We start from the raw sequence: 14,088 nt of genomic DNA on the forward strand, positions 1-14,088 counted from the left end.
ACTGCACAGAGCTATGTATATGTGACTGCGCTGAGTGGTGTATATGTGACTGCGCTGAGTGGTGTATATGTGACTGCGCTGAGTGGTGTATATGTGACTGTGCTGAGTGGTGTATATGTGACTGTGCTGAGTGGTGTATATGTGACTGTGCTGAGTGGTGTACATGTGACTGTGCTGAGTGGTGTATATGTGACTGCGCTGAGTGGTGTATACGTGACTGTGCTGAGTAGTGTATATGTGACTGTGCTGAGGGGTGTATATGTGACTGTGCTGAGTGGTGTATATGTGACTGCGCTGAGTGGTGTATATGTGACTGCGCTGAGTGGTGTATATGTGACTGCGCTGAGTGGTGTATATGTGACTGCGCCGAGTGGTGTATATGTGACTGCACAGAGCTATGTTAATGTGACTGCGCTGAGTGGTGTATATGTGACTGCGCTGAGTGGTGTATATGTGACTGCGCTGAGTGGTGTATATGTGACTGTGCTGAGCGGTGTATATGTGACTGCGCTGAGTGGTGTATATGTGACTGCGCTGAGTGGTGTATATGTGACTGTGCTGAGTGGTGTATATGTGACTGCACAGAGCTATGTATATGTGACTGCGCTGAGTGGTGTATATGTGACTGCGCTGAGTGGCGTATATGTGACTGCGCTGAGTGGTGTATATGTGACTCTGCTGAGTGGTGTATATGTGACTGCGCTGAGTGGTGTATATGTGACTGTGCTGAGTGGTGTATATGTGACTGTGCTGAGTGGTGTATATGTGACTGTGCTGAGTGGTGTATATGTGACTGTGCTGAGTGGTGTATATGTGACTGCACAGAGCTATGTATATGTGACTGCGCTGAGTGGTGTATATGTGACTGCGCTGAGTGGTGTATATGTGACTGCGCTGAGTGGTGTATATGTGACTGTGCTGAGTGGTGTATATGTGACTGTGCTGAGTGGTGTACATGTGACTGTGCTGAGTGGTGTATATGTGACTGCGCTGAGTGGTGTAAACGTGACTGTGCTGAGTAGTGTATATGTGACTGTGCTGAGGGGTGTATATGTGACTGTGCTGAGTGGTGTATATGTGACTGCGCTGAGTGGTGTATATGTGACTGCGCTGAGTGGTGTATATGTGACTGCGCCGAGTGGTGTATATGTGACTGCACAGAGCTATGTTAATGTGACTGCGCTGAGTGGTGTATATGTGACTGCGCTGAGTGGTGTATATGTGACTGCGCTGAGTGGTGTATATGTGACTGTGCTGAGTGGTGTATATGTGACTGTGCTGAGTGGTGTATATGTGACTGCACAGAGCTATGTATATGTGACTGCGCTGAGTGGTATATATGTGACTGCGCTGAGTGGTGTATATGTGACTGTGCTGAGTGGAGTATCTGTGACTGTGCTGAGTGGTGTATATGTGACTGTGTTGAGTGGAGTATCTGTGACTGTGTTGAGTGGTGTATATGTGACTGTGCTGAGTGGTGTATATGTGACTGCGCTGAGTGGTGTATATGTGACTGCGCTGAGTGGTGTATATGTGACTGTGCTGAGTGGTGTATATGTGACTGCACAGAGCTATGTATATGTGACTGCGCTGAGTGGTGTATATGTGACTGCGCTGAGTGGCGTATATGTGACTGCGCTGAGTGGTGTATATGTGACTCTGCTGAGTGGTGTATATGTGACTGCGCTGAGTGGTGTATATGTGACTGTGCTGAGTGGTGTATATGTGACTGTGCTGAGTGGTGTATATGTGACTGTGCTGAGTGGTGTATATGTGACTGCTGAGTGGTGTATATGTGACTGCACAGAGCTATGTATATGTGACTGCGCTGAGTGGTGTATATGTGACTGCGCTGAGTGGTGTATATGTGACTGCGCTGAGTGGTGTATATGTGACTGTGCTGAGTGGTGTATATGTGACTGTGCTGAGTGGTGTATATGTGACTGTGCTGAGTGGTGTACATGTGACTGTGCTGAGTGGTGTATATGTGACTGCGCTGAGTGGTGTATACGTGACTGTGCTGAGTAGTGTATATGTGACTGTGCTGAGGGGTGTATATGTGACTGTGCTGAGTGGTGTATATGTGACTGCGCTGAGTGGTGTATATGTGACTGCGCTGAGTGGTGTATATGTGACTGCGCTGAGTGGTGTATATGTGACTGCGCCGAGTGGTGTATATGTGACTGCACAGAGCTATGTTAATGTGACTGCGCTGAGTGGTGTATATGTGACTGCGCTGAGTGGTGTATATGTGACTGCGCTGAGTGGTGTATATGTGACTGTGCTGAGCGGTGTATATGTGACTGCGCTGAGTGGTGTATATGTGACTGCACAGAGCTATGTATGTGTGACTGCGCTGAGTGGTGTATATGTGACTGTGCTGAGTGGTGTATATGTGACTGCACAGAGCTATGTATCTGTGACTGTGCTGAGTGGTGTATATGTGACTGTGTTGAGTGGAGTATCTGTGACTGTGTTGAGTGGTGTATATGTGACTGTGCTGAGTGGTGTATATGTGACTGCGCTGAGTGGTGTATATGTGACTGCACAGAGCTATGTATATGTGACTGCGCTGAGTGGTGTATATGTGACTGCGCTGAGTGGTGTATATGTGACTGTGCTGAGTGGTGTATATGTGACTGCACAGAGCTATGTATATGTGACTGCGCTGAGTGGTGTATATGTGACTGCGCTGAGTGGCGTATATGTGACTGCGCTGAGTGGTGTATATGTGACTCTGCTGAGTGGTGTATATGTGACTGCGCTGAGTGGTGTATATGTGACTGTGCTGAGTGGTGTATATGTGACTGTGCTGAGTGGTGTATATGTGACTGTGCTGAGTGGTGTATATGTGACTGCTGAGTGGTGTATATGTGACTGCACAGAGCTATGTATATGTGACTGCGCTGAGTGGTGTATATGTGACTGCGCTGAGTGGTGTATATGTGACTGCGCTGAGTGGTGTATATGTGACTGTGCTGAGTGGTGTATATGTGACTGTGCTGAGTGGTGTATATGTGACTGTGCTGAGTGGTGTACATGTGACTGTGCTGAGTGGTGTATATGTGACTGCGCTGAGTGGTGTATACGTGACTATGCTGAGTAGTGTATATGTGACTGTGCTGAGGGGTGTATATGTGACTGTGCTGAGTGGTGTATATGTGACTGCGCTGAGTGGTGTATATGTGACTGCGCTGAGTGGTGTATATGTGACTGCGCTGAGTGGTGTATATGTGACTGCGCCGAGTGGTGTATATGTGACTGCACAGAGCTATGTTAATATAACTGCGCTGAGTGGTGTATATGTGACTGCGCTGAGTGGTGTATATGTGACTGCGCTGAGTGGTGTATATGTGACTGTGCTGAGCGGTGTATATGTGACTGCGCTGAGTGGTGTATATGTGACTGCGCTGAGTGGTGTATATGTGACTGTGCTGAGTGGTGTATATGTGACTGCACAGAGCTATGTATATGTGACTGCGCTGAGTGGTGTATATGTGACTGCGCTGAGTGGCGTATATGTGACTGCGCTGAGTGGTGTATATGTGACTCTGCTGAGTGGTGTATATGTGACTGCGCTGAGTGGTGTATATGTGACTGTGCTGAGTGGTGTATATGTGACTGCGCTGAGTGGTGTATATGTGACTGTGCTGAGTGGTGTATATGTGACTGTGCTGAGTGGTGTATATGTGACTGCTGAGTGGTGTATATGTGACTGCACAGAGCTATGTATATGTGACTGCGCTGAGTGGTGTATATGTGACTGCGCTGAGTGGTGTATATGTGACTGCGCTGAGTGGTGTATATGTGACTGTGCTGAGTGGTGTATATGTGACTGTGCTGAGTGGTGTACATGTGACTGTGCTGAGTGGTGTATATGTGACTGTGCTGAGTGGTGTACATGTGACTGTGCTGAGTGGTGTATATGTGACTGCGCTGAGTGGTGTATACGTGACTATGCTGAGTAGTGTATATGTGACTGTGCTGAGGGGTGTATATGTGACTGTGCTGAGTGGTGTATATGTGACTGCGCTGAGTGGTGTATATGTGACTGCGCTGAGTGGTGTATATGTGACTGCGCTGAGTGGTGTATATGTGACTGTGCTGAGTGGTGTATATGTGACTGCGCCGAGTGGTGTATATGTGACTGCACAGAGCTATGTTAATGTGACTGCGCTGAGTGGTGTATATGTCACATATACACCACTCAACACAGTCACAGATACTCCACTCAACACAGTCACATATACACCACTCAGCACAGTCACATATACACCACTCAGCACAGTCACATATACACCACTCAGCACAGTCACATATACATAAGTTGATGCTCTTTTAGCTGCGGCTTCAGGAGACTCACTGTTCTGTTTTGTAGGAGAAGCATCGTTCCAATGGAATCTTCAACACCATCCCGTTCAATCCCACAAACAGGGACCTGTCGCTGTGAAGGATCTGCAAGCTTCGAATCGGCTCCTGTTTGCCAGGTGGAAGCAGCTGCAACTCCTCCAAGTAGCAGCCTCGCAGGCTCTTGGTCTCCGACGAGAGGGTCTTCAGAATGGTGCCGTGCTCTGCGTTCAAAAATAAATAGTCATGGGGTACCAGTGAACCAGGGCATCGGTCGTGTTGACGAATCCATTAGTTTAATTTGGCAAAACAGAAATCAACTAAACACCTAGATCCAGGACATTAGCCTATATGAATGGAGAAGTGGGAGGCCACAGAGTGGAGGCAACCAGGCCAGAGTGCGATGAGGAACCATTCCCAATTGGGAATTTAGTGCAGATGAGGAAGGCCGTGCTGCCTTTATCCTTTCTCAGAGTCGAATAGCTAGTCACTGTTCAAAAGCGTTACTTGGGTGAGCAGCTCGGTGGTCGATTGATGAGTTTAAAGATTTTATCCCTGTTACGGGGGCAGAAGTTTAAATCGGTACTGAGGAGAGAAAGGCATTGCATTGAGTTTATAGCTTAACTCGTTAAACCGCTCGGTATAACTACACACAACAGGTGTGGTATTGCTAGAGTAGAAAAGTAATTAGCTGAATTGAACACAATAAAGAAGGCAGGGAAGATGGTGTGTCGCGGCTGTAGTATGTGGGAGTTGCCGGTGGGCACCACTGTGGCCCACGGCAACCACATCGGCAGTGAGTGTCTGCAGCTCGAGGAACCTCAGCTCAGAGCTGCTGTGCTGTTCTCCGAGGTGCGGACACCACGATGCATCAGGGAGGAGGCAGTGCTCCAGGAGGCAGTCACATCTCTGAGGCTAGCTCCCTTCAATTTGCTCCATGGTCATAAGACCAGAAGACCATAAGAACAGGGCTAAATCGCTGGCTTTGAAAGCAGACCAAGGCAGGCCAGCAGCACAGTTCGATTCCCGTAACAGCCTCCCCGAACAGGCGCCGGAATGTGGCGACTAGGGGCTTTTCACAATAACTTCATTTAAAGCCTACTCGTGACAATAAGCGATTTTCATTTCATTTCATAGAATCAGAATTAAGCCACTCAGCCCATCAAGTCTGCTCCGCCATTCAATCACGGCTGATGTGTTTCTCATCCCCATTCTCCTGCCTTCTCCCCACAACCCCTGATCCCCTTATTAATCAAGAACCTATCTATCTCTGTCTTTTAAAAAATAAATTTAGTGTACCCAATTCATTTTTTTTCCAAATAGGGGCAATTTAGCGTGTTCAATCCAACTACCTTGCACATCTTTGGGTTGTGGGGGTGAAACCCACGCAAACACGGGGAGAATGTGTAAACTCCACACGGACAGTGACCCAGAGCCAGGATCGAACCTGGGACCCTGGCACCATGAGGCAACAGGGCTAACCAACTGCGCCACCGTGCTGCCTACTATCTCTGTCTTAAAGACACTCAGTGATTTGGCCTCCACAGCATTCTGCGGCAAAGAGTTCCACAGATTCACCACCCTCTGGCTGAAGAAATTCCTCCTCATCTCTGTTTTAAAGAATCATTCCTTTAGTCTGAGATGGTGTTCCCTGCTAGTTTTTCCTACAAGTGGAAATATCCTTTCCACATCCACTCGATCCAGGCCTCGCAGTATCCAGTAAATTTCAATAAGATCCCCCTCATCCTTCTAAACTCCAACGAGTACAGACCCAGAGTCCTCAACCGTTCCTCATACGCCAAGTTCTTCATTCCAGGGATCATTCTTGTGAACCTCCTCTGGACCCTTTCCAAGGCCAGCACATCCCTCCTTAGATACGGGGCCCAAAGCTGCTCACAATACTCCAAATGGGGTCTGACCAGAGCCTTATACAGCCTCAGAAATACCTCACAAGGGGCAGAAGTGTGTGCCAGTGTGTGAGGCAGTATAGTTATGGGGTTAGATGCTGTTCTCTGCAGTTGAGAGGGGGAAACCCTTGGCTGTGTTGCTTGCCTGGTTTCAGGATCAAGAACCTGTCAGGATCAGCAGAATCTCCTCCGGGCTGGAGAGGCACAGTAAGAAGTCTTACAACACCAGGTTAAAGTCCAACAGGTTTGTTTCGAATCACTAGCTTTCAGAGCTCCACCATCAGGCGAGTGAGGAAGGAGCTGCGCTCCGAAAGTTAGTGATTCGAAACAAACCTCTTGGACTTTAACCTGGTGCTGTAAGACTTCTTACTGTGCTCACCCCAGCCCAACACTGGCATCTCCACATCAGGGCTGGAGAGGAACTTAAGAGTGAGAGGACGGGCAGCACGGTGGCGCAGTGGGTTAGCCCTGCAGCCTCACGGCGCCGAGGTCCCAGGTTCGATCCCGGCTCTGGATCACTGTCCACGTGGAATTTGCGCAATGTGGTAAACCACATTGTTGCCACCTCTATTAGAGGATGTATGGTAGGACCTGTACTACAGGAACGTTGGTAGTCCCTGAGTATAAATATGTGTGTCCTCCATGCTGCAGCCATTTCGCCAGCTGCTGCGGGAGGCCACACATCTTAGAGCAATAAAGCCTCAGTTGTATCCAACTCCAGTCTTTGTGCAATTGATCGTGCGCCACACGTTCTCCCCGTGTTTGCGTGGGTCCCAGCCCCACAACCCAAAGATGTGCAGGCTAGGTAGATTGGCCACGCTAAATTGCCCCTTAATTGGAAAAAATGAATTGGGTACTCTAAATTTTAAAAAAAAAGTGGGAGGGGAAGGATCCGGTTGTCATGGTGACTGTGGGTAGCGATGACATAGGTAGGACTAAGAGCAGCTAGGGGCAAAAGGTAATAATCACTTGACTACTACCTGAGCCACAAGCGGATTTAATGAGGAGAAATAAGATCAGAGCATTGAAATGAAATGAAATGAAAATCACTTATTGTCACGAGTAGGCTTCAATGAAGTTACTGTGAAAAGCCCCTAGTCGCCACATTCCGGCGCCTGTCCGGGGAGGCTGGTACGGGAATCGAACCGTGCTGCTGGCCTGTTTGGTCTGCTTTCAAAGCCAGCGATTTAGCCGAGTGAGCTAAACCAGCCCCTAATTGACTGTGACTGTGCGGCTCAAAGATTGGTGTGGGAGAAATGGGTTTTCATTCACTGGGCACTGGTGCGAGTGCTGGGGAGAGACAGAGCTGAACCATTGTAACGCTCTTCACCTGAACCATGCTGGGGTCTGTCGTGATCAGTCGTGTAATTAGAGTTATAGAGAGGGCTTTAAACTAACTAGTTGAGGGGACGGAAAGGTTCACATGAGGGGAGATTTGGGAAGTTGAAGAGAAGGGACAAGGCAGAAAGACGTGCTGGATAACGACACGGGTATTGGTGACCAGAGTGTGCAAACAGAAAAACGCAACAGGGAATATGGAGAGAGAGGGGAAAATTATCTTAAACCAACAGAGAGGGAACAGGGTTCAGGTGAAGGGAGGTTTAGAAATCCAAAGATAAAAGTTGGGGCAGTCGACCAGTATTACCGAGGTGGTTAAAAAGGAGCTGAGTGGGACAAGGAGAGCCAGAGCGTTTAATGGTAATAATGTGAGGTCCATGCAGGGAACAGAAGTAAAAGAAAAAGTCAAATTTAAGTCACTTTATCTGAATGTGCATAGCATCTGTAATAAGATAGATGAACTAGTGGAACAACTGGAGATAAACTGGAGAGTGGGGGGGTGGGGGGGAAGAGAAATTCCAAAACCCAATCACGCCGGAGAGAATGGTGTTTTTTTGACTTGATTTTGTGTCTCATACCGCGTTTCTCACAGGTGGAGAGCGTGGGCTCAAAAATGCCCCATTAACTCCATTCTCTCTCCACAGATGTTGTCAGACCTGCTGCGATTTTCCATCAATTTCTGCAGTAATTTGCTTTTCTTTTACATACAATTTTATTGAGGTATTTTAGGCATATAGAAAAAATGACATTGTACGGTACAAAGAAAAAAGAAGTCAAGACACAAATTCCACATTAAACATAATGCAAACCACGGCTCTGTTCACGCACAGACCTCAGTAATTTGCTTTTATCATCAGACCAGCTCCTCAGGGCCAACAGGAAAGGATTACTAAATCTCAGCCTTGAAGGTGTCACCCCACACATCAACCCACCCCCCCCCATGCCACACCTCAAAAAGAATTATTTGACAAATGTCAGGTGCCACCACAGCTGAATAGCTTACTAACATTCACTACAGAGGCGCCTACTGGTATCCAAGCAGCCAGTGCCTGTTGGAAGTACGCTCCAGCGTGTCTCATGGATTGGTTGTATTACCAAAGGCGGCCGTTCAGCCCCTCGAGCCCATGCTAGCTCTCTGTCAGGGCAGTTTAGTTACTCCAATCCGCGTGCCCTCCAACTCTCCAGATAATTGTCCAACTCCCTTTTGAAAGCTACGGTGGAATCTGCCTCCACCGCACTCTCAGGCAACACACTCCAAATCCTAACCACTCGCTGCATGAAATAGTTTTTCCTCACATTGCCTCTGGTTAGAATCATAGAATTTACAGTACAGAAGGAGGCCGTTCGGCCCATCGGGTCTGCACCGGCCCTTGGAAAAAGCACCCATGTCCATGCCTCCACCCCATCCCTGCAACCCAGTAACCCCACCTACTCTTTTTTGGACACTAAGGGCAATTTAGCGCCGCCAATCTGCCCATCTTTGGACTGTGGGAGGAAACCGGAGCACCCGGAGGAAACCCACGCAGATGCGGAGAGAACGTGCAGACTCCCCGCAGACAGTAACCCAAGTCGGAACCTGAGACCCTGAAGCTGTGTGGCAACTGTGCTAGCCACTGTGCGACCGTGCCGGCATTCTTTTGCCATTCACATTAAATCAGCGCCCTTCGATTGTCGAACATTGGGCCAATAGGAACAGTTTCGCCTTGGTTACTCTGCCCAGGCCCCTCATGGTTTTGAGCACCTCGATCAAATCTCCTCTCAACCCTCTTCTTCCAGGGGAACAATCCCAGCTTCTCCAACCCATCCCCGTAACTGAAGTCCCCCCCGGTCCCTGGAACCATTCTCAGGTGAGGCCTCAGATTAAATGGGGGAGCGAAGAAGGTGAAGAAAATGTTTTACCTGTGCCAATATATATGACGTGGTAGAGCGTGTCCCTGCCTTGCACGATGTCCACTACAAGCTTGGAGAAACGCATGTTATCGTGAGTGACCAGGGGGTCAACAGTGACCGGCTGCACCACATCGTTCATGAGGAAGAAGCGCTGAGCATCCTGGAGGCTGCGCTCCGTCAGGTTCTCGTTGGGTCCGTGGTCTCCGAGTGAGCCACACTACAGGGTGAGTAAACACAAGCCACATTAGGGGTTCCTTCAGCCCAAGACTTTCATCCTCATCATCTAGGGCCTCCACCCAAAAAAGATCGAATATAAGCAAATGCTATGTTGGCTTTTATTGCAAAGAAATTAAAGCATAAAATTAAAGAATTCCTTATTACAATCATATAGAAACTTGGTGAGTCCACACTTTGTACAATATCGCTACCAATCAACATCCTGGGGTTTACCATTGACCAGAGACTAAACTGAATTAGCCACATACATACTGTGGCTACAAGAGCAGGTCAGAGGCTGGGATTCCTGCAGCGAGTAACTCACTTCCTGACTCCCCACAAACTGTCCACCATCTACAAGGCACAAGTGAAATGAAAGATGAAAATCGCTTATTGTCACGAGTAGGCTTCAAATGAAGTTACTGTGAAAAGCCCCTAGTCGCCACATTCCGGCGCCTGTCCGGGGAGGCTGTTACGGGAATCGAACCGTGCTGCTGGCCTGCTTGGTCTGCTTTCAAAGCCAGCGATTTAGCCCAGTGTGCTAAACAGCTAAACAGGTGTGTGATGGAATATTCTCCACTTGCCTGGGTGAGTGCAGCTCCAACAACACTCATGAAGCTCAACACCATCCAGGACAAAGCAGCCCCGCTTGATTGGGCACCCCATCCACCACCTTCAACATTCACTCCCTTCAGCACCAACGCACAGCAGCAGCCGTGTGAACCATCTACAAGGTGCACTGCAGGAACTCACCAAGGCTCCATTCACAGCACCTTCCAAACCTGTCATTATCTAGAATGGCAAGGACAACAGATACCTGGGAACCCCACCACCTGGAAGTTCCTCTCCAGGTCACACACCATCCTGACTTGGAAGTATATCGCCGCTCCTTCACTGTCGCTGGGTCAAGATCCTGAAAACCCCTCCCTAACAGCACTGTGGACTTTTGCAGTTTAAGAACGTGCTACACCACCACCTTCTCAAGGGAAAGTAGGGATGACACCGGGCACTGCCAAGATGCCCAGGTGGCACTGCCAGCTGGCAGGGGCACTGCCAGGGTGTCATTCTTTACACGGCCGTGATTGGGACAGAGTGTACCCTGCGCTGCATTATACCTTAGTTAGGCCACACTTAGAGCATAGTGTTCAAATCTGGCCGCCACACTACCAGAAGGATGTGGAGGCTTTAGAGAGGGTGCAGCAGAGATTTATCAGGATGTTGCCTGGTAAGGAGGGCATTAGCTATGAGGAGAGGTTGAATAAACTTGGTTTGTTCTCACTGGAACGAAGGAGGTTGAGGGGCGACCTGATAGAGGTCTACAAAATTATGAGGGCATAGACAGAGTGGATACTCAGAGGCTTTTTCCCAGGGTAGAGGGGTCAATTACGTGGGGGCATAGGTTTAAGGTGCGAGGGGCAAGGTTTAGAGTAGATGTACGAGGCAGGTTTTTTACACAGAGGGTAGTGGGTGTCTGGAACTCGCTGCCGGAGGAGGTGGTGGAAACAGGGACAATAGTGACATTTAAGGGGCATCTTGACAAATACATGAATAGGATGGTACTAGAGGGATACGGACCCAGGAAGTGTAGAAGATTTTAGTTTAGACGGGCAGCATGGTCGGCGCAGGCTTGGAGGGCCGAAGGGCCTGTTCCTGTGCTGTACTTTTCTTTGTTCTTTGCGCTTGTATGGGGGGGGGGGGGGGGGGGGGGGGGGGGGGCAGGGACCTCCTTATAGTGGGTTGGGGCTTGAAGGGGGGTTCGGTGGTCACGTTGAGAGTTCACAAGGTCGGGACACCATTAATCTCTTGCTGCACTGAGGAGTTTCGGCGATGGAGCTCCACAGTGCAGTAAACGGGGCTGAGTAAGGCCTCGCAGCGAGTTTCTCACTGAGGCCCCGATGTTCCTGGATGGGCGATGGATAGCAGGGTGTTTCTAGGTGCTCCGAGTCCCCGGTGAACACCCGGCTAATCTCGTGCCACAGGACTCGGTCTCAATTCGGGTAGGCCGCTCCCATGGGGACAGTGTGGGGAGGTGCAGCAGAGATAGAAGATCAACCCACGCTGCTGATACTATCACTAATATCACCATCGCTTGAAAGGTCAAACCTGTATCGAGTCCCAAATCAAAAACTTCAAGGAGAAAGTAAATGAGGGCCGTAGGAGACATGTGCCCGGAATAATCTGTGAGGGGTCAAAAACAATCACCTGCGCCATTCAAAGTGGAGCTGGTACTGGGACAGTCGTGTTACCAGGAGGGATTTGCCATGTACCTGAAAGTTAGGAATGGGGTTTGAGGCCGGCAGCCATGTTGATCGAGGGTTCTCCTGGTAGCGGAAGGGTCCGTTGAAGGCCTGAGTGATGGCGCTGAGATTGTAGGCACAGACTGCAGAGGCCGCGATGCTGTTCCTGTTGGAGAATCGGAGAGGTTAATATTGAGTGGGTGTATTAATACAGGACTCACGTCCCCCTCAGGTGTCCTGCATTATTCGCTGCTTCCTTCCACTCCTTCACTTCCCTAGTGAGAGGGCAGCCACTCCACGTGGGCCCCGGGTTAGCTCTAAGATCACCTCTATCAGCCCTAAGGAGGTACGTTATAGTATACATGGCTGCGTTAACTCCCAGATAATAGAGCACAGAAGGCGGCCATTCGGCCCATCGTGTCTGTGCATGCTCCTTCGAACTCTCTTCCTCAAAAGACAGTGGAAGCAGAGTCTTTGAATATTTTTAAGGCAGAGCTAGGTAAGTGTCTTGATTAGGGGGTGAAAGGTTATCGGGGGTCAGCGGGAATGTGGGGTCGAGGTTACAAGCAGGTCAGCCACGATCTTACTGAATGGTGGGGTAGGCTCGAGGGACCGAGTGGCCTACTCCTGCTCCCAATTCATATGTATGCATGTACGTTCATAAAGAGTCATTCAATTAGTCCCACACCCACTTGCTCCGACCCGCACTAATCCAATTTGAATCTATTTGCCAACCCTGGCTGGATGTGTGCCTGGAGGATTTCCCATTTCTGTCACCTGATGAAAGGTCACCGACCTGAAAGGTTAAACTGCCTCCCTCTCTCGCCACAGATGCTCCCTGACCTGCTGAGTATTTCCAGCATATTTCTGTTCTAATTTCATACTTCCAGCATCGACCCTTTGCCGATATCCCTTTGCCCTTCTTTGCAATGACACCGAAAAGCACCGAGTTACCCCAAGGTCCCACCAACTAACAATTATCCCTCGATCAATAGCTGAACAGAGTCGTCGACTTCAGGAAGCGTAGTTGAGAACATGCCCCTGTCTACAGCAATGGGAACGAAGTAGAAAGGGTCGAGAGCTTCAAGTTTTTAGGTGTACAGATCACCAACAACCTGTCCAGGTCCCCCCATGCTGACACTATAGTTAAGAAAGCCCACCAACAACTCTACTTTATCAGAAGACTAAGGAAATTTGGCATGTCAGCTACGACTCTCACCAACCTTTTACAGATGCACCATAGAAAGCATTCTTTCTGGTTGTATCACAGCTTGGTATGGAGCCTGCTCTGCCCAAGACCGCAGGAAACTACGAAAGGTTGTGAATGTAGCCCAGTCCATCACGTAAACCAGCCTCCCATCCATTGACTCTGTCTATAATTCCCACTGCCTCAGAAAGGCAGCCAGCATAATTAAGGACCCTACGCACCCCGGGACATACTCTCTTCCACCTTCTTCCGTCAGGAAAAAGATACCAAAGTTTGAGGTCATGTACCAACCGACTCAAGAACAGCTTCTTCCCTACTGCCATCAGACTTTTGAATGGGCCTACCTCGTATTAAGTTGATCTTTTCTCTACACCTTTTTATAACTGTAACATTATATTCTGCAGTCTCTCCTTCCCTCCCTATGTACGGTATGCATTGTTTGTACAGCATGCAAGAAACAATATTTTTCACCGTATACTAATACATGTGACAATAATAAATCAAATCAAAATCTGCTGATTATCACAGTGCTATTTACCGAATGCCATCAGAAATACCTCAGCGGCACTTTGGGACATAATGAGGTTGAAAAAGGTGATGATAAATGTGCAAGTCTTTCTATATCCTCCCCCATTTAATGGTGGCTCCGACAATCGGGAAGGAAGAATAATAACAGCCTTGTGTCTACCGTATATTACTGCAGTTGGTTTTGCTGTCCAAAGCTTTTCACTGTGTAGGACTCGGCCATTGCTGCAAAGCTGCCTATACCTGCGTTCTACCCACTTGGCCCCATTCTCTTAACCCCTTTCTTCAACTCTTACTTTATTTCTCAAATATTCAGCCACTTTCCTATAAGATCATAGAATCAAAGGGCGGTATTCTCCGGCCCCGCTCACCCAGTGATCGTATATTCCTGCCCAAGGTCAATGGACCTTTACATTAAAAT

At 48.7% G+C, this 14,088-nt stretch overlaps 1 protein-coding gene across 2 annotated transcripts in view; it reads right to left on the reverse strand.

Moving 5' to 3' along the window:
• sema5ba (sema domain, seven thrombospondin repeats (type 1 and type 1-like), transmembrane domain (TM) and short cytoplasmic domain, (semaphorin) 5Ba) overlaps positions 1 to 14,088 on the reverse strand; it is a 396,442-nt gene that overhangs the window by 122,712 nt on the left and 259,642 nt on the right. For both annotated transcript variants that reach the window (XM_038790081.1, XM_038790080.1), the window contains exons 10-12: positions 11,966 to 12,101; positions 9,492 to 9,699; positions 4,364 to 4,571 (exon numbers count right to left, since the gene is read on the reverse strand). In XM_038790081.1, the coding sequence (XP_038646009.1) occupies positions 4,364 to 4,571; positions 9,492 to 9,699; positions 11,966 to 12,101 (552 nt within the window). The remainder of the gene's footprint in view (positions 1 to 4,363; positions 4,572 to 9,491; positions 9,700 to 11,965; positions 12,102 to 14,088) is intronic.

Source organism: Scyliorhinus canicula, chromosome 2 (assembly GCF_902713615.1).
Source record: "Scyliorhinus canicula chromosome 2, sScyCan1.1, whole genome shotgun sequence".
NCBI classification, from domain to species: Eukaryota; Metazoa; Chordata; class Chondrichthyes; order Carcharhiniformes; family Scyliorhinidae; genus Scyliorhinus; species Scyliorhinus canicula.